General features: G+C 43.9%; 1 protein-coding gene across 2 annotated transcripts in view; it reads right to left on the minus strand.

Annotated features, from left to right (window-relative positions):
• The window catches only part of SMG6 (SMG6 nonsense mediated mRNA decay factor), a 547,213-nt gene that overhangs the window by 298,064 nt on the left and 224,504 nt on the right, over positions 1–24,645 (minus strand). For both annotated transcript variants that reach the window (XM_063956128.1, XM_063956126.1), the window contains 2 exons: positions 18,864–19,004; positions 18,624–18,783 (listed from right to left, as the gene is read on the minus strand). In XM_063956128.1, coding sequence (XP_063812198.1) covers positions 18,624–18,783; positions 18,864–19,004 — 301 coding nt within the window. The remainder of the gene's footprint in view (positions 1–18,623; positions 18,784–18,863; positions 19,005–24,645) is intronic.

A 24,645-nucleotide genomic window follows, 5' to 3' on the forward strand; every position in this document is an offset into this window, starting at 1 on the left:
TACCCCCTTCCTAGCCTGTATCAGGGTAGGAATAACCTCGCTCGGAACACCCTTCCGAGCTAAGATCTGGCGCTCAACCGAAATGCCGTCAAACGTAGCCGTGGTAAGTCTTGATAAGCGAACGGCCCCTGTAGTAGAAGATCCTCCCGAAGAGGCAGAGGTCTTGGATCTTCCAGCAGTAGATCCAGCATATCCGCGTACCAAGCCCTCCTTGGCCAGTCCGGAGCAATGAGGATTGCCAGAACCTTTGTTCTTCTTACAAGTTGTAGAACTCTTGGGATAAGAGGAAGTGGAGGGAACACATACACTGACGTGAACACCCACGGGGTTACTAGTGCGTCCACCGCCACTGCCTGTGGGTCTCTCGACCTGGAACAGTACCTCCTCAGCTTCTTGTTGAGGCGGGAGGCCATCATGTCTATGTGAGGAACCCCCCACCAACCGGTTATGTCCTCGAACACCTCCGGGTGGAGGCCCCACTCTCCTGGAGATCATGTCTGCTGAGGAAGTCCGCTTCCCAGTTGTCTACTCCAGGAATGAAGATTGCTGACATCGCTACAGTGTGCCTTTCTGCCCAGAGGAGGATTCTTGTCACCTCTGACATTGCAGCCCTGCTCTTCGTTCTGCCTTGTCGGTTTATGTAGGCCACTGAGGTCACGTTGTCTGACTGCACCTCAACAGCCCGATCCTGTAGAAGGTGTGCTGCTTGAAGAAGGCCATTGTATACGGCTCTTAGCTCTAGGATGTTTATCGGAAGAAGGGATTCCTGACTTGACCACCTTCCTTGGAAGGTTTCCCCTTGAGCGACTGCTGTCCAACCTCTTAGACTTGCATCCGTGGTTAGAAGGATCCAGCCCTGAATTCCGAACCTTCGGCCCTCCAGAAAGTGAGGTAGTTGCAGCCACCAAAGGAGCGAAATCCTTGCTTTCGGCGACAGACGTATCCTCTGGTGCATATGTAGGTGAGATCCCGACCACTGGTCCAAGAGATCCCGTTGAAAGGACCGAGCATGAAACCTTCCGTACTGCAGAGCCTCGTAGGAGGCAACCATCTTCCCCAGCAAGCGGATGCATTGATGAACAGATACCCGGGCCGGCGTCAAGACATCCCGGACCATTGTTTGAATCACCAACGCTTCCTCCACTGGTAGAAACACCCTCTGCACCTCCGTGTCATCCCCAGGAAAGACAACCTTCTTGTCGGCTCCAGATGAGACTTTGGAAGGTTCAGGATCCAACCGTGCTCCCTGTGCAGATGCGTCGTGAGAGTAATGGATCTTAACTTCTTCCTGGACGATGCCTTGATCAGCAGGTTGTCCAGATATGGAATTATGTTCACCCCCTGCTTGCGGAGGAGAACCATCATCTCTGCCATCACCTTGGTGAAGATCCTCGGTGCAGTGGAGAGACCAAATGGCAGTGCCTGAAACCTGAAATAAGCCTGATGATGCGACCAACTTGGAATGTGGAGGTACGCATCCTTGATGTAAAAGGACACCAGGAACTCCCACTCCATCAGTCCTGAGATAACCGCTCTTAGAAACTCCATTTTGAATTTGAAGTCCCTGAGATAAGGGTTCAATGATTTCAAGTTCAGAATTGGCCTGACCGAACCACCCGGCTTCGGTACCACAAAAAGGTTCGAATAGTAACCTTTGTTCAACTGATGAGGTGGAACTGGAACAATGACCTCCGACAAAACCAATTTTCGGATAGCGTCCAGTAAAATAGCTCTGTCTGCCGGCAAGCCTTACTTGAAAAATCGGTGAGGTGGGAGAGTTTGAAACTCCAGCCTGTACCCCCGGTACACAATATCCTGTATCCAGGGATCCAGGCCGGACGACACCCATACGTGGCTGAAATGCCGGAGTCTCGCTCCCACCTGACCTACTTCCAGGCTGTGCGGTCCACCGTCATGCTGAGGACTTTGAGGCACCAGAAGCAGGCTTTTGGTCCTGGGAACCCGCGGGAGCAGGCTTTTTGGATTTGGCACGACCACCTCTAAGAAGGTGTGAGAGGGCTTATTCTTTCTAGTCCTAGTGGGTCGAAAGGACTGTGACGTGTTGGCAGAAAAAGGCTTCTTCGTAGCCGGAGGGGAGAAAAGGAGACTTACCCGCTGTAGCTGTGGCAATCCACAGCAGCTGGAGAGCCACATGTTAAATACCCCTGTGCTATATAACAGTTTTAGACATATAAATTGGAGCAAAATATGCTGAGGTGTTGCTGACTACACCAATCATACAATAACAATGGTTCCAACAACAACGGCGGACTAGTGAGGTTCCTGGACTCTTCTACTGCTAAAAGGACATATAAGTATATTATAAGTGCTATGAAGGGTAATACTGCTTCTGTAGGACTTTACTGCACCAGTAACCAGCACCCCTCACAGTGTTCCATTTTATGGACACACAAATACAGTATGTTGGCGATTCAGAGCGAGTGGTGTTAAGGGAGAATTCTGGTACCTTGGGAGCACTTCACCAGTAACCAGCGCCACCTTAATGCTATACAGTCAGCTTAACTGATGGAGATGCCAGGAATAATACCACTTCTGAAGGACCACTAACCAGCACCAACACAATGTTTTACTCTGTATTCTCAAAAGTGATTGTGAAAATAAAGAGCCTAATTTGTATTATACCAAATATTACTGTAATATAAAAACAATTTATGCTAACAATGTACTTGCATTATGACAAGTATACATACTGAAGGTGTCTATATTGTGTAAGTATTTTCTGTCCTACCCCTGCTAAAGACTTTACATAAATGACAGAGATAATATTGCACTACAACTTAAGACGACTGAGGCCTCTGTTAGCGATATTGATGACAGAACCGAAGATGTCCTCCTAGCTATGGTTACCTTTAGGGTCTCACATAAGCCTCATATTCATATAAAGCATGTTTAACTACCACCACACATGTGAAAACCATTCAGAGTTGTAAAACCCCTCAGCTTGGATTTTTTTCTATGCCAATCTAATAATAAAATGCTGCAATTAGAATTGTGGCAGCATAGCGGAACTCCCAGTCCTGCAGCACCGCACCAATGACCTTACTATTAATAGCGCATTCCCCTATGGGCACTACAAAGATAATGAAGCTTTGGAAAGAATTTATCCTAAGCCCCCGGTACCCTGGAAATGTTTTGTTCTAAAGCAGCAGCTTTTCCTTCCACAACCAAACCCTTCCTTCATAATTCCCTATGTGTGACATCACTAGCTGCCGTTACCATGGATGTGTCCCAAACAGTGCAAAAAGTCAGCACGTGAACATCTCAGGGTGCAGGAGATACTGACAGAATATATTGCACTAATTTCACAACCAAAATATGGTGGCGGCAGCCCGTAAAAAGCAAGGGGAAACATTTTCCAGAGTGTCCCCATCTCGCAAAGGGGAGTTTTGCGCCAGGGGGAAGGTTCAATCCCAGACGGCACGTGCTACCAGAATAGTCGCAGAGAGCACCATGCAACCACCTATCTCCATACTACCTCAAACACATCAATACCGAACAATGTCTTAGCCAATATCTTAAAAAGGTCTACAGTCAATATGTCAACCACTAATGATAAACATGCATTAGGTTGACAGGGTCAAAAGGTCAACACCACAATAGTCAACACAATTTCCCCCCACAACTTTTTCATACTTTACCATCCACGTGGACTATGATTGGGAATAGCACCTGTGCTGAGCGCATCGGTAGCGGAGCGAGGCACCATGCCCGATTGTGTCTAGCTTTTTTGTCAAACATTTCCATGTCGACCTTTTGACCCTGCCAAACTTGTCTACTGTCTACCTATTCTGTCGGCTTTTTCACTCTGTCGACCTTTTGACCCTGTCCACCTTATGCATGTCTACAATTAATGGTAGACCTATTGATTGTAGACCATGGATTTTCAACCTGTGGCCCTCCAGCTGCTGTGGAACTACACATCCCAGCATGCCCTGCCACAGTTTTGCTATTAAGGCATGCTAAAACTGATGTGGGGCATGCTGGAGGGCCACAGGTTGAAGACCCATGCTGGAGTGGGATCCGGTCTGAAGATAGACAGTATCTAGGTCGACAATGTTTAGGCCGACCACTATAGGTCGACATGGATGGAAGGTCGACAGGGTTTCTAGGTCGACATTTGCTAGGTCGACATGGTTTTTTTACATTTTTTTTCTTTTTTTTTCTTTTTTCATACTTAACGATCCACGTGGACTACGATTTGAACGGTAATCTGTGCCAAGTGAAGAGGTAGCGGAGCGAAGGCACCATGCCCGAAGCATGCGAGGGGACGCGGTGCACTAATTTGGGATCCCGGTCACTCTACAAAGAAAACGACACCAAAAAAAAAAAAAAAAAATCCTCATGTCGACCTTTAGACCTGTCGACCTAGCACATGTCGACCTAGAAACCCTGTCGACCTTCCATCCATGTCGACCTAGTGACTGTCGACCTATAGTGGTCGACCTAAACATTGTCAACCTAGATACTGTCGATTTGATGAACCACACCCGCTGGAGTGTAGACCTTGTTAGTGTAGATCTAATAATCCACACCCGAATCAGCCCCCATAACCCCAACACCAAATCACACCATAAATTCACCAAAAAATAGGTCATTTGAATATTGGAACTTTGCACTTCTCTGTTCGCCTGGTGAGGCTTCAGTCACACGAAACCTCGCCACGACTTTCCTCATCTTTACACTTACACCAATCCACTTAACCAACTCTATGTAGGTTAATGAGCATCCCCTCCTAGTCACATCAGCAGTAAAAAAAAAAAATATGGACTTGCTTTTAGAATTACTTTTTTGCATCCACAAACAATTTCATAAAGGGTTAACTTATGTTAGACATATTATTAACCCTTAATCCCCAGCAAACTTTTGAAACGCTTAAAAGAAAAAAAAAAGTGGAACATGCAGCTGCAGAACTGTGGAGTATCAAAAACATGATCATTTAGCAACTGAGTTCACATGTGCAGTCTATCCATCTCTGGGAATATATCTTTTCGGCAGCAGTGGAAAGATGTAACAGAAGTTGACCCCTGTCTAAATACAATTTTTAACCTCTCCCAATAATCTGAACGAGTGTTTTTCATTACATACACAAGGCCGAAAGTCTCCTGTCTCCTTTTCCTACACTGTCATTAGACCACCGGAGTAAAAAGAGGAAGGTGGAATATGTAGGGGTGCCCCCCAAAAATAAGCCAGGTGTCCTGAATTTACCCGACTTCACCTTGTAACCCGGCCTTTAAATCACAGCATACCTGCCCTCTCCCCTCTCCCCTTACACAGGACACTGGGGAAGGAGGCACAGGAAGGGAAGGGAGATCTAGAAATAAAAACAAACAGAAGCGGCAGACCTCCGTACAGCAATCCACACACTGAGGCTCAGCCTGCAAGATGTATGGCATGGCAGGATGGAGCCCCAGGCTGACTGGGGCAGCGCTGGCCCCGCAGCCCTGCCTGTGTTTCCCATTATGTAACCCTGGTCATGGGCAGGCAGCCAGACTCCAAATGAAAAAGAAACTCTGGCTTGGCATGGCTTCTATTTTCCTATCCTCACACAGGGTCAGCACGGTGTCACACAGCTGTAGAGAAAGCTCCAGGGATCGGAGCTGGGAAACGCTCCAAAGCCAGAGACCGGGGTTCAAGTGCCAGCTGAGAGCAATAAACCAAGCGCCGCAGCTGCAGAGAACTTGATGGTTCTCAAAAGTCCCCCGACTATTCCGGTTTCTGAGAGCAACGGATGAAGGAATCAGAGAACACAGCAGCGTCACGGCATACGGCGGGCGGGATGCTGGCAGCTCTCCTGCTCCATTTGCCGTGTGTCAGAACTTCTATCTTCCCCTGTACGGCTCCGTGTGAGCACACTGTTGCACAGATTCATCAAGGACAATAGAACTGTTTCTTTGCTTAAACTTATCCACCCAATTAATGAAATTAAACGAGCAACTCAGTCAGTAGACATTCCACTCTAAAGCCTTTAAGAATTGCACGTGTTGCAGGCTAATTAATCTTCCTTGATTACTAGATATAGCAAGAGAGGGGGTGAGAAAGGGTTAATGAAAAAAATCAAATTAAATCCTAATCTATAGGGACAGAATTTTCAAATCAGTATGTAAGTATATAAAAATTGATCTTTTTTTTTTGCCCAAATTTCCCTCAATGCCAGTCCCTGTGGACATAATTTTTCTTTATAGCAATCAACTGTGAAGTCAGAGCGAAAAATCTGCGGAGCCAACATCACTAGAGAGAGCTGTAAAGCAGACTTGATATACAGTACTGTAGAAGTAGGAAGGGGGGCTAAATAAATTAAGGGGGATAGCTAAATCCTATAGATTGTAAGCTTGTGAGCAGGGCCTTCCTACCTCTATGGGGTATATGCAATTGCGGTCGAATTCCCGAAATTGTCGAAAAACTGGACTTTTTTGCCAAAAAAAAAAAAAAAATTTGACAATGCAATTCAGTACTTTCCGTCAAAAAAACGGACTTTCAAAATTCGACTTTTTGAAATTCGACATTTGTCAAATTCGACATTTCTGCAATGGTACAAATGCGGCAATTCGCCAAAAGTATATTCAATTGAAGTTTGGAAATTCGACAACAGTGCTTTTAGACAGTAAATTCGTCATTTTCAATCCGCCACACTTTGGTGGCGGAACCTAATAAAAAAAATTTAAAACATGTTTTTTTTGGTGTTTTTTTTTATTGGTAATAGCATATCTATTTATATTAGAAGGGATTAGGTACTTGGTTTGTCTATTTTGGAGGCACAAGTATTATTTATATATTTTTAAAAATATATATATATTTTTTTAAATGGAATGGTAAAAACCCGAAAAAAAATGGCGTGGGGTCCCCCCTCCTAAGCATAACCAGCCTCGGGCTCTTCGAGCCGGTCCTGGCTCTAAAAATCCGGGGGGAAAAACTGACAGGGGATCCCCCGTATTTTTAAAACCAGCACCGGGCTCTGCGCCTGGTGCTGGTGCAAAAAATACGGGGGACAAAAAGAGTAGGGGTCCCCTGTATTTTTTACACCAGCATCGGGCTCCACTAGCTGGACAGATAATGCCACAGCCGGGGGTCACTTTTATACAGCGCCCTGCGGCCGTGGCATTAAGTATCCAACTAGTCACCCCTGGCCGGGGTACCCTGGGGGAGTGGGGACCCCTTCAATCAAGGGGTCCCCCCCACCAGCCACCCAAGGGCCAGGGGTGAAGCCCGAGGCTGTCCCCCCCATCCAAGGGCTGCGGATGGGGGGCTGATAGCCTTGAGAAAATTGAAAGAATATTGTTTTTTCCAGTAGTACTACAAGTCCCAGCAAGCCTCCCCTGCAAGCTGGTACTTGGAGAACCACAAGTACCAGCATGCGGGAGAAAAACGGGCCCGCTGGTACCTGTAGTTCTACTGGAAAAAAATACCCAAAATAAAAACAGGACACGCACACCGTGATAGTAAAACTTTATTACACACATGTCGACACATACATACTTACCTATGTTCACACGCCGACCTCTGTCCACTTGTCCAAGTAGAATCCACGTGTACCTGTGAATAAAATTATACTCACCTGATCCAGGGTCCAGATTATAATCCACGTACTTGGCAAAAAAAAACAAACGAACACCCGAACCACACGGACTGAAAGGGGTCCCATGTTTACACATGGGACCCCTTTCCCCGAATGCAGAGACCCCCCCGTGACTGCTGTCACAGAAAGGTCTCTTCAGCCAATCAGCGAGCGCAACGTCCTGGCACTCTGCTGATTGGCTATGCGCGTCTGAGCTGTCAGACAGCGCATCGCAAAGCCTCTCCATTATATTCAATGGTGGGAACTTTGCGTCAGCGGTGAGGTCACCCGCGGTCAGCGGCTGACCGCGGGTAACCCCACCGCTGACGGCAAAGTTCCCACCATTGAAACTAATGGAGGGAGCTGTGCGATGCGCTGTCTGACAGCAGACGCGCATACAGCCAATCAGGTGAGTGCCACGAAGTAGCGCTTCCAGATTGGCTGAAGGGACCTTCTGTGACAGCAGTCACGTGGGGTCCCGGCATTCGTGGAAAGGGGTCCCATGTGTAAACATGGGACCCCTTTCAGTCCGTTTGGTCCGGGTGTTCGTTTTTTTTTGTGCCAAGTACGTGGATTATAATCTGGACACTGGATTGAGGTGAGTATAATTTTATTCACAGGTACACGTGGATTCTACTTGGACAAGTGGACAGAGGTCGGCGTGTGAACATAGGTAAGTATGTATGTGTCGACATGTGTGTAATAAAGTTTTACTATCACGGTGTGCGTGTCCTGTTTTTATTTGGGATTTTTTTTTCAGTAGAACTACAGGTACCAGCGGGCCCATTTTTCTCCCGCATGCTGGTACTTGTGGTTCTCCAAGTACCAGCTTGCGGGGGAGGCTTGCTGGGACTTGTAGTACTACTGGAAAAAACAATATTCTTTCAATTTTCTCAAGGCTATCAGCCCCCCATCTGCAGCCCTTGGATGGGGGGGGGGGGGGGGGGGGGGGACAGCCTCGGGCTTCACCCCTGGCCCTTGGGTGGCGCCCTTGATTGAAGGGGTCCCCACTCCCCCAGGGTACCCCGGCCAGGGGTGACTAGTTGGATATTTAATGCCACGGCCGCAGGGCGCTGTATAAAAGTGACCCCCGGCTGTGGCATTATCTGTCCAGCTAGTGGAGCCCGATGCTGGTGTAAAAAATACAGGGGACCCCTACTCTTTTTGTCCCCCGTATTTTTTGCACCAGCACCAGGCGCAGAGCCCGGTGCTGGTTTTAAAAATACGGGGGATCCCCTGTCAGTTTTTTCCCCGGATTTTTAGAACCAGGACCGGCTCGAAGAGCCCGAGGCTGGTTATGCTTTGGAGGGGGGACCCCACGCAATTTTTTTTCGGGTTTTTTACCGTTTTTCCCCGTTTTTTAAAAATCGGATCAAAATCCGTCAAATCTGCAGTTTTTCGACAGCGGGACTGTTGAATCCGTTTTTTATTGAATATGTTGAATTTCGGCACCCACTTGCCGGAATTCGACGGTCGAATTGTGTTGAATTAAAAAACGTCCGTCTGTTTTTACCCAGTTTTGTTCTATTACTGTTGTTTTAATTGTAAAGCGCAACGGAATATGCTGCGCTATATAAGAAACTGTTAATAAATAAATTGAAGTCACAGCATATTATAAGTAGTCCAAATAACAGAAGTACAGTCTCTGCTATCGGTACTAGGATAAAGCCATAATGTAAATGACATTGCTACAACATGAAGAATAGGTCAAACAATGATTCTAGATTCTCACATCTGCCCAGCAGAGATCCTGTCATCCCTACAAGTACAGGAGTGACCACTGGACATGGCGTTATCTGAAGTACAACACATTCACATAGTGGCAAGAAATAACTAGCGCAGGCAAGTGATGTATTAATGCTTCTTGGCTTTAGACTATTTAGCAATTTCCTTAAGCTGAAAAGTGCTGTTGCCATTTCTTTATCCAAATGTTACTTTCTAGTCCAGAAACCAAATCTTGGGAAACACGCAAAGAAAACCCCCAATTAGCAATAGCAAATGGAAGAGTGTGGCCACGCCAGCTTCTGGCATCCGAGCACACAAGACTGACGGTCATTACTTAAAACAGGCTGATATTCTATGGATGCTGACTAGGTAACATACTGTAGCATTTCTGTCAGTGCATTAGCTGCTAGAACACTGGTCATAAAATGACTTCTCTCTGCAGAGCAAACGACCTGAGGGCGCACAAAAAGCGTTTAATGGAATACTCTAGTCTGCAGCACGCGGAGAGTGCTGTTGAGGGGGCGTGTCATGCTCTGCACAAAGGGTGTGTCTAGCTCCACCTATGGGCACACCTATTGCCACTGAGGGGTGTGTCTAGCAGGGGGTATACTGTCATGGGGGTGTGTGTATAGGTGGCATGTGCGGTCAGAAAAAACACACTAATTTACATAATCATTGGCATTGCATCAGAGTCAGAATCCGCCCAATATGTGACCATGGTTATCTATATACCAATGTATAGTGTCTAGATCAACCCCATATAGTCAATAGGTACACAATGTCAACATGGTTAAAAGGCTGACAGGTAAAAGGTAGAACGTTTAAGGTCGACAGGTACAAAAGGTCTACATGACAATGGTTGACACAAGTTTTCTTAGGGGGGTTTCATGTTTTTCCACCAATTGCTATATTTACTATCCACGTGGACTACAACAGAGAATAGCAGCCTGTGGTGAGTGCAGGGAGCCAGCTTGCCTAATGCATGGCGAGCGTACACGTTTCCACTTAGCGTGCTTAGAATGAGTATCTAGCCCGTGACACCTGTCTGAGGGTGCGCTGCAATCAGTGACTCTGTAGTTGTTCTAAGGAGCTGCTGGGATCTGGGCAGGACTCGCCCTCCTAATTTCTCATTATACAGGTGAGGAGATGGACTCCTCTGCTCAACTTTTATGTTATCTAAAAGTAACAATGTAACAGTGGCACACAGCAATCTTGCAAAAGTTATATTGTGTTACTATTTTTGTTTACATAACACAGGTTTACAGAATGATATTTCCTATCTTAAGGTCCATACACACTGGGCGTTTTTGATCAGTGTGTATGCACAGAGATGATCGCTGACATCACTGGGCTGAAAAGCGCTCGGTGCATACACACTGAGCGCTTTCCCCCCTGCCCAGCGATGTCAGCGGGGGTGAGCGGCTTTCCATAGCAGGACGCTATGGAAAGCCGCTCACCTTGCAGTTCTTCTACTGGTAATACAAGCAGATGAACGGCGGCCGCCAGCGATGAAGCTCATTGTTTGCCCATACAAACTGGGCGGCTTTGAGCTGAAAGCAGCTCAACACACCGGTGTGTATACACGGAAAGATTTTGACTAAGAGAGATTTTGATTGAGCATTTTCCCTTGAACTAGCAGTAGGAGGATTTGACTAACTTTTCCAGCGATTTTGACTTATACCCCTTTCACATCGCACAAATAAACCGGTATCAACACGGCATATTGCCTTGTCGACACGGGTCAGTGTGCGATGTGAAAGCACTTTGCCCGAATTAGCGGGTTGCCTGACCCGGTTATTCAACCCGGTATATAAGAAGGGTTATACCCGGGTTGAATACCGGGTCAGGCGCAGTGTGAACGGGAGCCGTGTCGATGCGACACGGCTCCTATTCACAGCATAGGGAGAGGCGGCGCGCAGGAGATGAGCTTATCTCCCAGCGCCGCCTCCACCCCCACCCCTGCTGCGCCCAGCATACCAGCGCCGGAATTCCGACCGCTGGCATACCGACAGCTTTTCTCCCTCTTGGGAGTCCACGACCCCCTTGGAGGGAGAATAGATAGTGTGCACCGTGCACGGCAAGCGCAGCGAGCAAGGGGCTCAATTGCGCTCACCCAGCTGTCGGTATGTTGGCGGTCGGGATTCCAGCACCGGTATGCTCACATACTACACCCTGGCAGGATGCAGGAGGGTAGGCAACTATGCTTTTTGGTTCTGTAGTTAATATTCAAAGATAGATCGAGCCTCCAGGTAGCGGTCTTCGTTAGTATATAAGAATCTATAATCTACTATAGTAATCCAAAAATTGTGATAGACCAGAAACGCGCTTATGCTTCACCCATTATTTTAGAGACAGGACAAACATGACGTGGGTGTAGAACAAAGAGTTATAATCAATCTCTAACTGCACAAAGATATTAAAATAATTAGATCAGTCTGTTCAAAATTATAAAAACCACAGGAGGTGTGAGCAGATTTAGGACCTACGTATTAATAATCATGGCACTGCAGCAATTCTTAGCAGTTAGTATCAGGAAGGATATTTTCATTTTGAAGTAAAATCTCCCTGCTATGTACTAAAGTTAACTCACAGGGACAGCGGTAACCATTGTCCCTGCGAGTTACAACCCCCGGCATATTAAACTCCACTGGGAAATCGGACAATACGAATGGTGTAAGATTCTGTAGCCTGCTGGAGGCTGTGGGATATATCCTGCGAATATGCCTCCATGGGTATAAAGCGGTCTGCGCCATCCGAACATCATTGTGTAAACCAGCAGGCACATACTCCGAAAAACTCTGGTTTCTGCATTATTTTATAAAAAGTACCTTGATAAATAGGCCCCTACATCTATTTTGCTGCTGAAAGGCTGGCTATCCAGAGATTGCAATATTTTTTGAATATACATACTTCTTACCACTTGGTATTTGTGAAGGCAGACTACACAAAATGTAAGATGTCTGGGAATGAAGTACACAATACAGTGTACAAGGCTAATTAGCAGACATAGGTAAAAATATAAAACATCCGTACTGAATGGACTAGGACAGCTTGAAGCAGCAAGTGGCAATCAGTGGAACAGATAGTAGTTTGAGGTGCAGGTTTGAGGAGAGTATTACCACTGTAATATGCAGAGTTTAAGCTAATTAGTCATGTGATATAATAACTCTGCTTTAGGGTTCCAAAATCACACCATTTAGAAAGTAATTTAGTTGCATTGACACAAAAAAAACCCCAGCTGATAGGAGTAATAGGACTTTGGTTAATAAAACTTCTAAATAAACATTGGATTAATCTGTAAATGGTTTCTTTTCTAACGGTCTGAAGGATCACAAGGGAGTGATTATGGGGAAGGAGCAGCGCCCAGAGGGATGAGTGCTACCCTTCAGCATCAATGTGTCTACACAGGAGTAATTAAGCTCTATGAAAGCAAGCGGATTTGTTGCTGGGAAAGTGATCGCCTTTAAAGTACCTAACTGTAATCGTAGAGCAAGTTTAATTGCAATTTCATGTCACAAAATCTTTGGTGATGCCATTTGAATCAGTAAGATCTGTCAGCACAGGAGTAGGTGTTGGTAAATTAACGACAAGAGACTTGCAAAAGAACATGCCGTTTTTTACGGGTTTTACCACTACACAGTTGGTGTAGTGGTTAGCATTACTGCCTCAAAGCACTGAAGTCTTAGGTTCAATTCCCACTGAGGTCCTAATGGTGTGGAGTGTTTACATTCTTCCCATAAGTTTACTCCAGGTACTCCAGTATCCTCCCACAGTCTGAAAACATACTGGCAGGCCAACTGGATTCATACAATAAGTTATGCTAGTGTGTATGTGTACATGTATATGTGGTAGGGACTTTAAGGTCCCTACACACCCGGCGATGTGCCGCCGATATGGCCGACCCAGCAGCGGGGGTGGGGAGTGCCGGAGGGAGTTAAGTTTCTTCACAACACCCTTCACCCGGACCCATAGCAATGCATGCTAATATTGTCCAGATTATCCATATTGGAATGCATCTATAAACGACCCGGCACCAATGATGAACCAGCATGGGCCGCGCATCGTTCATCGTTGGTGCCTACACACTGAACGATATGTACGAGTTCTCATTCATTAATGAACAAGAACGTTCATATCGTTCAGTTACATCTTTCAGTGTGTAGGTCCTATTAGACTGTAAGCTCCACTAGGGCAGGGACGGATGTGAAAAGCACTAAACAATAGTAATAAACTCACTCTGTGCAATAACCAGTGCTTACATACAGTACAACTAAATGTGTAATAAATTGCATGCCAATATGAAAGTTAGAACTGACTTATGTGTAATACATATTAGTGTTCACTCTAAGATTTTTTTAGGGCAGGGTGCTGAGCATTGAAGAGGGCACATTTTTATTTTGAAGGGCACATTTTTGATGTGACGCTTTGCACACAAAACATAGCGCATAGGTTTATAGTTTTTGAACATACATTTTGCCCTTAGTAAATCATATACCCATGCATACATATAAGACACCTAACATCTGTACTGAGAAACATTCTGTATACGTCCAGTCTTCTTGAAAGATCGGCTGTAGCATATACATAAGTAGATAATTATAAATGTCTTTTCCAGTGCTGAAGTGGTTATAATCCATATGTGTTATCAAACAGAACAGTTAAACAATGGGCTAAAATAGACAGGAAAAAAATAAGTCTGTTCTACTAGGGAAATAGTGTAAGCAGTACATGCTCACTGCTTACCCTGTTCTTTCCCTCTATATCAGAGTGCTGTGTTATTTACAGTGCCTCCTCTGCCATCCAGATGGCTAAGGATAGAAATTGTGTTCCAATTTCAGAGGTGGGCAAGGAGTAGACGACAACATTGTAACATGCACTCTGACTGTTGCATTATGTATACAAGGGGGTGATTTATGGTCCTGCAGGGTGCACTGAAAAAGGGCAGGGTGCTTTTTCACATTTCAAAAATGGGCAGGGTGCAGCACCCTGCTGAAACAGCCTAGAAGGAACACTACATATTCTATGGCTTCAAAATAATAGGCGACTTATAACTTTGCTTTGGGGCTCATTTGTAGCTTTAACAAATTTTAGCTAAAATCCTCCAGGATCTACTCTGGGAGATCTAGTGAGGAAGTGATATTACCTGTATCTTTCTGATTGCTAAACCAGCCACATATTTTTTGAGTTATATCTTTTGTGGATTAACATCTGAATCTGAAATAGGCCTGATTACAAGATTTATATATCTTATCCAGGTAGTTTTACCAAAATCATCGACATATGGTTGTCAGCATCCCAAAGGGAACTTTACTAATAGCCCCCACAAGGGGCCTTATTAAGGATTAACTATTGCTCCCAAGGTAGTTTATTTAACAACAATATAGGTCAACAATTATTCCTAAAAAGAACCATCAATTAAGCCCCCCTCATGAGCTTGATAAGACATCCAATGATCCTTATATTTAAGGATATAGTTCTCATACTTAAACCTACCGATGACAAATAAGCTTGTCTTCTGCATTTGTCACCCCTGATGAAGTCGATAAGACGAAACGCGTCGGGTTTGACAGTCAGAAGTTGTCAACCGAGTTTGTGAAGATACTCCCTCTCGAGCTCGCACCTCTTAAGAGGTGAGGGAGTATCTATAATTAACATCTTATAACAAACATATTGGTTGCATTTTATTGATTTTTAAGATTCCTGTGAATTATTACATGATGAACTATATGTAAAATCTTATCTGTTCAAATGTATGCTATTAAAATAATTTTTTATTAATTGGCCTTGGGCCTCTTGTTTGGGTGACTATCTGGTGAGGGGTGTCTGTTACAGGTCCCCAGATACAAACATTCTCCAGTATACAACTCTTGCTTATGAAAATAACGCTGGAAGATCGTGTGTAAATACATTTTACCTAGCACACTTGGGAAATTGTTTTATATAATATATATAGTCGTGCTCATAAATTTACATACCCTAGCAGAATTTGTGATTTTCTGCCCATTTGTCAGAGAATATGAATGATAACTCACAAACTTTTCTTTTACTCACGGTTAGTGGTTAGGTGAAGCCATTTATTGTCAAACAACTGTGTTTACTCTTTTTAAATCACAATGACAACAGAAACTACCCAAATGACCCTGATCAAAAGTTTACATACCCTGGAGATTTTGGCCTGATAACATGCACACAAGTTGACACAAACGGGTTTGAATGGCTACTAAAGGTAACCATCCTCACCTGTGATGTTTGCTTGTAATCAGTGTGTGTGTATAAAAGGTCAGTGAGTTTCTGGACTCCTGAAAGACCCTTGCATCTTTCATCCAGTGCTGCACTGACGTGTCTGGATTTTGAGTCATGGGGAACGCAAAAGAACCGTCAAAGGATCTGCGGTAAAAGGTAATTGAACTGTATAAAACAGGAAAGGGATATAAAAAGATATCCAAGCAATTGAGAATGCCAATCAGCAGTGTTCAAACTCTAATTAAGAAGTGGAAAATTAGGGATTCTGTGGAAACCAAATCACGGTCAGGTAGACCAACAAAAATTTCAGCCACAACTGCCAGGAAAATTGTTTGGGATGCAAAGAAAAATCCACAAATAACTTCAGCTGAAATACAGGACTCTCTGAAAAAAAGTGGTGTGGTTGTTTCAAGATGCATAATAAGGAGGCATTTGAAGAAAAATGGGCTGCATGGTCGAGTCGCCAGAAGAAAGCCATTATTACGCAAATGCCACAAAGCATCCCGCTTACAATACTCTAAACAGCACAGAGACAAGCCTCAAAACTTCTGGAACAAAGTCATTTGGAGTGATGAGACCAAAATTGAACTTTTTGGCCACAACCATAAACGTTACATTTGGAGAGGAGTCAATAAGGCCTATAATGAAAGGTACACCATTCCTACTGTGAAACACGGAGGTGGATCGCTGATGTTTTGGGGATGTGTGAGCTACAAAGACACTGGAAACTTGGTCAAAATTGATGGCAAGATGAATGCAGCATGTTATCAGAAAATACTGGAGGAAAATTTACACTCATCAGCCTGGAAGCTGCGCATGGGACGTACTTGGACGTTCCAACGTGACAATGATCCAAAACACAAGGCCAAGTCGACCTGTCATTGGCTACAGCAGAATAAAGTGAAGGTTCTGGAGTGGCCATCTCAGTCTCCTGACCTCAATATCATTGAGCCACTCTGGGGAGATCTCAAACGCGCAGTTCATGCAAGACAGGCCAAGAATTTACAGGAACTGGAGGCTTTTTGCCAAGAAGAATGGGCAGCTTTACCATCTGAGAAAATAAAGAGCCTCATCCACAAAAGACTTCCAGCTGTCATTGATGTTAAAAGGGCAATACACGGTATTAAGAACTGGGGTATGTAAACTTTTGATCAGGGTCATATGGGTAGTTTCTGTTGTCATTATGATTTAAAAAGAGTAAACACAGTTGTTTGACAATAAATGGCTTCACCCAACCACTAACCATGAGTGAAAGAAAAGTTTGTGAGTTATCATTCATATTCTCTGACAAATGGCCAGAAAATCACAAATTCTGCTAGGGTATGTAAACTTATGAGCACAACTATATATATATATATATATATATATATATCGTGAAAACAGAGAAAAGTACTGCGGCACAGATGGAAATAATGTCCTTTCTTAAAAACCACAGAGTAGTTAAATTATATCAGACACTCCCTGTTTGTGGGCGTCAGCTAAGCCCCCAAATACAATCGGGATGGTGAACCCACGAATTGATTTGTGTTTATAGAGGAAAGGGATGGGGGCAGCGACCGATGGTGTCTATAAATAATTACAGGATATTTAAAAAAAATATGTAAAATATAAACATTTATTTAAAATCTTATAACAGAACTTTTTCTAAAAATGGGATAAAAAAGCAAATGCACAATTATACAAGCAATAAAAGCAATAAAGTGCAAATAACGTATTAAAGTGCTTATCTGAGTCAGAGGTCAATTGGATGCCCTCCAATTGACCTCTGACTCAGATAAGCACTTTAATACGTTATTTGCACTTTATTGCTTTTATTGCTTGTATAATTGTGCATTTGCTTTTTTATCCCATTTTTAGAAAAAGTTCTGTTATAAGATTTTAAATAAATGTTTATATTTTACATATTTTTTTTTAAATATCCTGTAATTATTTATAGACACCATCGGTCGCTGCCCCCATCCCTTTCCTCTATATATATATATATATATATATATATATATATATATATATATATATATATATATATATATATATATATATATATATATATATATATATATATATATATACACACATACACACATACATACACACACACACAGTGGTGCAAGTAGAAAAAAATAGTTAGTGGTACTGTGTGCTCCCGAGTCCCCCTTCCTTCTCCTCCTTCCAACCCGTGGCTGCATCCCTGCGCTCTGCTCTCCTCCTCATTGGCGGCCCGCAGCACACAGCGGTAGGCGGCATGTAATGAGTCAGTTTGACTTATTACATGCCGCTGGCTTTGGGCCCCTTGACAGCAGTGGGCCCCAGTGCAAGGCACTGCTTGCACTGCTGGTAGTTCCGCCACTGTTTGGTTCAGTCATGTGGTGAGGAACAGGATTCACTTCTGTCTGTCCACATATTTTATGATTGGAAGCCACAAGCACTCGCTTTGCCTAATACATTGACCATAAATAATTTGGCTTGGTCCTGGTCCACCAACCCAGCGCACTCTTGCAAGTACCGGAGGCACAACAGGGTTCCTAGGCACACAGTTAAAGAACCACTGCCATAAGAGATATTGGGGCAGATGTATTAACCTTGAGAAGGGATAAAGAAGTGATAAAGCGCAAAGTGATAACACACAAGACAATAATTTGAAAAATGACAGTTAGGAGCTGATTGGCTGGTGCATTATCACCTTCCACTTATCACTGCTTTATCCCTTCTACAGGCTTAATACATCTGCCCCTCTGAAACATGTGGAGAGAGAAAAAGTACCAACCAATCAGCTTCTGTCATTTTACAGGCTGTACCAGAAAAATGACAGAAGCAGATTGGTTGGTACTTTCTCTCTCTCTCCAAGGCTTGACACATCTCCCCCAGATTGAGATGCAGAAATACTCTTCACATTCAACGACAACCAATGTGGAGAAATGCGTAGGTTAATGTAAAGATATGAATCCCCCACATGCATACATTCATTGTGTAAATTACTGTAGAAATGTCTATCGGCGAAATCTGGCAGTTCCTCTACATAGGACGTGCTGTACATCTAACAATCTCCTGATGAGCGTGGGACAGACTGTAAAGAAACACTTACTCTTTGCAGGTCAGTAGCGTACTGGGTGGTGGGTTCCATGTTTCGGGATGGCCTAGCATCCAGTCTGACCACACCTTGACACTAGGCAGAAGCTCCTTCAGATCAACTGGAAAAATTGAAGCCTTGACTTCTACATCTTCATCATCATCTGCTAAATCAGCTGAATGGTGAAAGGAATGTCCAGTTAGCATTGCATCACCTATTATATGAAACATTACCACCTTGATTTATACTGCTCACCTCTTCCTCTGGAACTACCCAGCTCACTTTTTAAGGTGTTCAGCAATTGGATGCACCTAGTCACCAGAATAGAGAACATTGAAAGCCCCAGAAATGTGGCTTGGTCCTGTACAGCAGAGCGGGAACCCTCTGAATGACGATCTATATGGAAAATTAAAAAAAAGAAGGCAAATTTGTACAGGCGGCAAGAGAGACCGGTTTTACGCAAGACAAATGCTACAAACAGTGATAATCCTATCTGTTCAGTTCTGCTGACTATCGGGGAGTCCCACCCGCTATTATTTACAAATAATAGGGTCTTGCTTTTAAGCAGCTTAAACCACATAGAAAGTTGTTTACAAATGCCATGGATACCATAACAGACTTATGGGCCCTACACACTGCGCCGCCGAGCTGCCCGACGGTGGATACGGCCGACGGGCGACCCGGCGGCGTGGGGGGGCAGTGATGGGGGGGAATGAAGTATCTTCACTACCCTGTCACCCGGCTCCATAGCAGTGCAGGCAAATATGGACAAGATCGTCCATATTGGCCTGCATGCACAAGCGACGGGGCACCAGCGATAAACGAGCGCTGGACCACGTATCGTTCATCGCTGGTGCCTCCACACTGAAAGATATGAACTTATACTATCATATCCAAATTTGTATTAGCGCGACTGAGATAGAGACACCTTTGTTTTACGATGATTCAATGAACACAAACTTTGTTTCAGGCACAATTTATTAAATATATTTCATAAAATAACCTTCAGGTGTATATGAAACATAAATGTACTATGTGTTTAGATGTGGGTCCCATCTCCAAATGAAATCTCATTATGGTATGCAAACATTCCAAAACACAGGAAAATCCAAAACCCAAAATACTTTTGGTCCTAAGCATTTTGGATATGAGAGACTCAACCTATATGAGAATACAGGAACTGGAAAACCCAGATGACTTGGTCCAGCTGGAGGATAATGATGACAGATGTGGTAAATACAACGCTACTTCTAGCATGTGAAACTGGAAGAAAACATTGAGGTATATACTAGAATAAAAATAAAAAGTGGAGTACTTTTAAAGATGATGTACAGCCAAACTGCAAGTGAGCAAATGCAAAAAAACAAAACAAAAAAAAAACCTTCTGTGTATCTCTGTGGCCGGTCTTATTGGATCTGGCCAATAGGTGATTTCCTCTTAACTTCAGTAACAACCTGCTACTGACTCAACCCACTGCAGTGGTGGATATTTTGCTGCCATCACCAAGCTCCTTCCACCGGCACCTGGAACCTCAGCTTTCCACTCAGGCTCCTACCATCAGCACCAGAAACCACTTGCTACTGTGTATGCATGGACACACTGCTGAAATACCTCATGGCTGGCATCAGTTGACCCCCACTGGTCCCTGACCTGGATCTGTATGGTAGCTGGCAGAGGGCGGAGCTTAGAGACACTGGACACACCCCAGTACAGCCGGAGAACAGGACTGCGTTTGTCGCATTCCTGTTGGTCACAAGATGAATGCAGTCATCTTGAAGGCAAGATGTTTATTGCTCAAATAGTCTTAAAAAAAACCCTTAACAAGCATTGCTCAGAGGGTACAGCATTCAAGATGTTTACAGTAGATCTCTTTCAGTCAGAGAATAAATCTCCATCTACTCCAACTCAGGGCTCACAGCCCCTTATATATAGTCAGAAGATACGAAAGCATGGTATCCTCCCCCATATACCTTTAGGATTCGCATATCATGACAAATGTACAAGAAATCATTGATTCCAAACCTACTTGACACCTTACATAGAGCAAGACAGGAGTCCCAAGTCTAACACTTTTCCCACAGGTACTGCAAAATACAAGCACATTACCTGCTGTGTACTGACCACTATCAAATGCCTCACCAGACCTCCTGCCAGGAAATGGCAATTAGTACCCCATTCACTAGTCACAGAAGATGGCTTCTAAAATCAAATACTGTATAAAATAGCAGAAGTGCATTTTTTACCTTGCCTATGCAGAGGCCAGCTTGGGTCTAAGCATTCCTGTATGCAGTTCTGCTCCTTGCCAACGGCAATCACATGTACAACTGGCACCTCGCCACTGTTTGGCCCATTCAAAAAAGACACAGTAGCACAAGGGTTAACCCCATCAGTGCCATGGCTGCCATCTTGGCCATGTGGGCCTGGTCTCCAGCCACAATCTCCATATCAGCATTTATTGTGTAAGCATGGGATCTGCATAATTGTGCAAATAAAATGTAATCCATCGACAAAGTTAGTTCTGCTCCATACCATCGCCATCTAATACGATTTCATTTACCAACATTTTGCTACCATAGTCTAACTGGCTCTTGCATCACGCACAGAGTCAAAGGGTGCACAAGCCAATGAAGCCTAAAAAAACAACATACACAAACTCATATTCCAAGTGACTTTATGGGTGTAGGCCTGATCGCAACAGAACTCCCTCGGACTGATAACTCAGAGCAGATCTCACAGATCACGGAGGCGAACAAATGAGACCTGGGAGAAAGTAATACTTGGCACGTAAATTGACAAAGACTACCATTATAATGAGAGCACACTAGGAGCTGTCGTTTCTCCAGTCAGATACGGCTATTGCAAAAATAAAAAATCATTGAGAAACACAATCACAGAATGTCTGTGTGGATTACAGGAATGCTGGGGGTTTGTGGACCACCAAGTACTACCTAGCCTGTACCGCAGGACTGTTCCAGTCTCTGTTACTCAAGGTCTCTGCGTAAAACATGTTCGATAGAGTTCACTGCACCCTGCAGCCAAAAGTCTACACTAATCAGCCTCCAAGGGACTTGATAGTGAGACTTTAAAACATTACAGACAATGAAAAAAGTAACGTTCATAACATATCTTTTAGCTATGGTTGCCTAGGAAGGGACCACTACCTCCTGATTAACAATCTGGCCCATAAAACATTAAAGAGGAGAGACCTATTAAGGGTTACAAATTCCCAGAGAAATCATGGAATCCTGTACAGTCAGGGTTTCCTTTTACCTATTTCTCTTGGAAAGATACACCCCCTCGTTAAAGGTCCAGGAACATAGCAGCAGATTTATTAAGCCTGATAACGCAGCCAGTCAGCTCCTAACTGTCATTTTTCAAACACAGCCTGTAAAATGACAGTTAGGAGATGATTGGCTGGTACTTTATCACCGTGCAATTCATCACTTCACCAGGCTTAATAAATCTGCCCCAATGACTGGTCTGGTCCTGCTGAATAAGTTGGGTATACCCACACATCTACAGGGTGGGAGACTCAACTCACTGGTTCCCCAGCAAGAACCCATCTCAAATCCCCCATGAAGAATATTTAGAGGGAAGATAATTAGGGTGACACATAATAAATACAATTTATCACAGAACACATTGGTATTAAAAGCATAATCGCAATAACAGTTGAAACACCACAAGTCAACTACTAATATGTACTCAAGTTACACTGAAATAACCAGAGTTTTATACTGGGCACTCCCCTGGACCCAAATAACTCTCTCAGACTCTTTCAGGGATGCGGACATTGGGGGTAATTCAGAGTTGATCGCAGCAGCAAATTTGTTAGCAGTTGGGCAGAACCATGTGCACTACAGGGGGGCAGATGTAACATGTGCAGAGAGGGTTAGATTTGGTTGGGGTGTGTTCAATCTGAAATCTAAATTGCAGTGTAAAAATAAAGCAGCCAGTATTTACCCTGCACAGAAACAATATAACCCACCCAAATCTAACCCTCTCTGCACATGTTATATCTGCCCCCCCTGCAGTGCACATGGTTTTGCCCAACTGCTAACAAATTTGTTGCTACGATCAGGTCTGAATTATCCCCATTGTCACAAGGCTGATCACACATACACACATTGAGGCTGAATACGCTTGTTTACCACCATTGGGTTTACTTAAGTCCACTATATGATTCATAGTTCAGTTACACATTAATTTAGAATGCTCTGGCAAGTGTATGCAGTAATGGTAGATAACCCCGGCCCTAGCGCCATCTCTGTGGACATCACACATGATAGAAGCTATTCACAATAGGATCTAATAAGGACTACATATGCAATTTTCTGAGACTGAGCGCCTTAATCTATTTTGTTTCAGGTTATGCCCATATAGATCACTATGAAGTAATTATGCCATAAACACTTAACAAGTAAACAATATACATAAGAGGTGACTATCATAACCAAAGGGGATACTCAGTGTAGACCAACACCGGCAGTTGGAATTAGAAGACTTGTAAAAATACAGACGTCTCGCCCAGAATTAAATACTCACCTTCAATGTACCTCACTGATCAGTAATAATATCACATGGACTGGTGACATCCACCCACCCCAACAGGATAATTGGTCCCTTCACAATAATACAACAGATCGCAAACTTGCCTGTAATATTATCAGGGAAATATACGGATTGTTAACCTGGCAATATAAAACACAACATATGTTATTTTAAATTAGATTATAATTTTTGGTTTAAGGCCCAGAAGCAGCGTTCTTATTACCAAAATTGATATGACTGTATATAAACTAAGCTAGAACTGTGCTACATTCCGCATCACCACACTACCTGCACTGGTTCTATTAGACCAATTATGTAGGAGTACCCAAATTTAGGAGACATTGCCAATAAACCCTGATAAATATCTCCTATCCCCCCCTCGACAGAGGACTCTTGCTCACACAAATATAAAAATTAAACTCCAGTGTATTTTCTCCAGCAATAAAGGGTACCTTCCTACCTTACTGGCTAATCTCGCCAACCTTCCACAGTACACCGAGGTGGAGCAAAGTCACGGCAAAATAAACCTGACTAGTCTGGCTGACCAAACTTTCATTGTGTTAATCCTGGGCTATTTGGGATGAGCTCACCATCACCATCTGCACTAGATAGATAGCTAGATGGTATACATTTAACTAGCTGGCTGTTGGGATCCCGGCGTTCAGGATAACGACGACGGAAACCCGATAGTTGGCAATGCCAGCAACCGGAATACTGACACAACAGGACTATTCCCGACACTCAGAGTGGGAATAGAACCTGTGAGACTTGTTGCACTCGCCCCGCTGTCGGCATACTGGCAGTCAGGATACCGTTGTCAGTCTATTGACGGTCGGTATCCCAACCGCCGGAAATCATTCTGAACCCATATATATCTCAAATGCACTGCAAGATTTAGTAATTTCTCATGACCGATGCTTCAAAAAATGCCATGCAAGGGGACAGAAGTCACAACGTGAACGTAACACTCACCCCTTCTGCACATCTTCTGTTACACTACTCATTCCCAAATTACTTCTCTGAAAATCCATCAGGGACACAGTCCTGTACTTGCAAACTACCCAAAACAATAGATTCAGCCACAAAACCCATGAGCCTCAAAACGATTCCTTGGAAAAGTGTTAATTCTGGCACGCTGCACCTATCAACTCGATCAGTTCCTCTTTCCTGCCTGCAATGTCGCTCTCTGCTCTGGTACTTCTGGCACACTCTGGTCTATATCTTAGCACTGAGTGTGCTAGAAGCACCAGAGTAGAGAGCAACACCACAGGCAGGAAAGAGGAACTGCATGGGTTATGAACACTACATGAATATAAATCCCTTTAGCATAATAAGGAAAAGGACCACAGCTATATATTTAAGTGCCAATAGCATATACTGATACAGGTTGAGTATCCCTTATCCAAAACGCTTGGGACCAGAGGTATTTTGGATATGGGATTTTTCCGTAATTTGGAATAATTGCATACCATAATGAGATAACATG

Source organism: Pseudophryne corroboree, chromosome 2 (genome assembly GCF_028390025.1).
Source record: "Pseudophryne corroboree isolate aPseCor3 chromosome 2, aPseCor3.hap2, whole genome shotgun sequence".
Taxonomy (NCBI): domain Eukaryota; kingdom Metazoa; phylum Chordata; class Amphibia; order Anura; family Myobatrachidae; genus Pseudophryne; species Pseudophryne corroboree.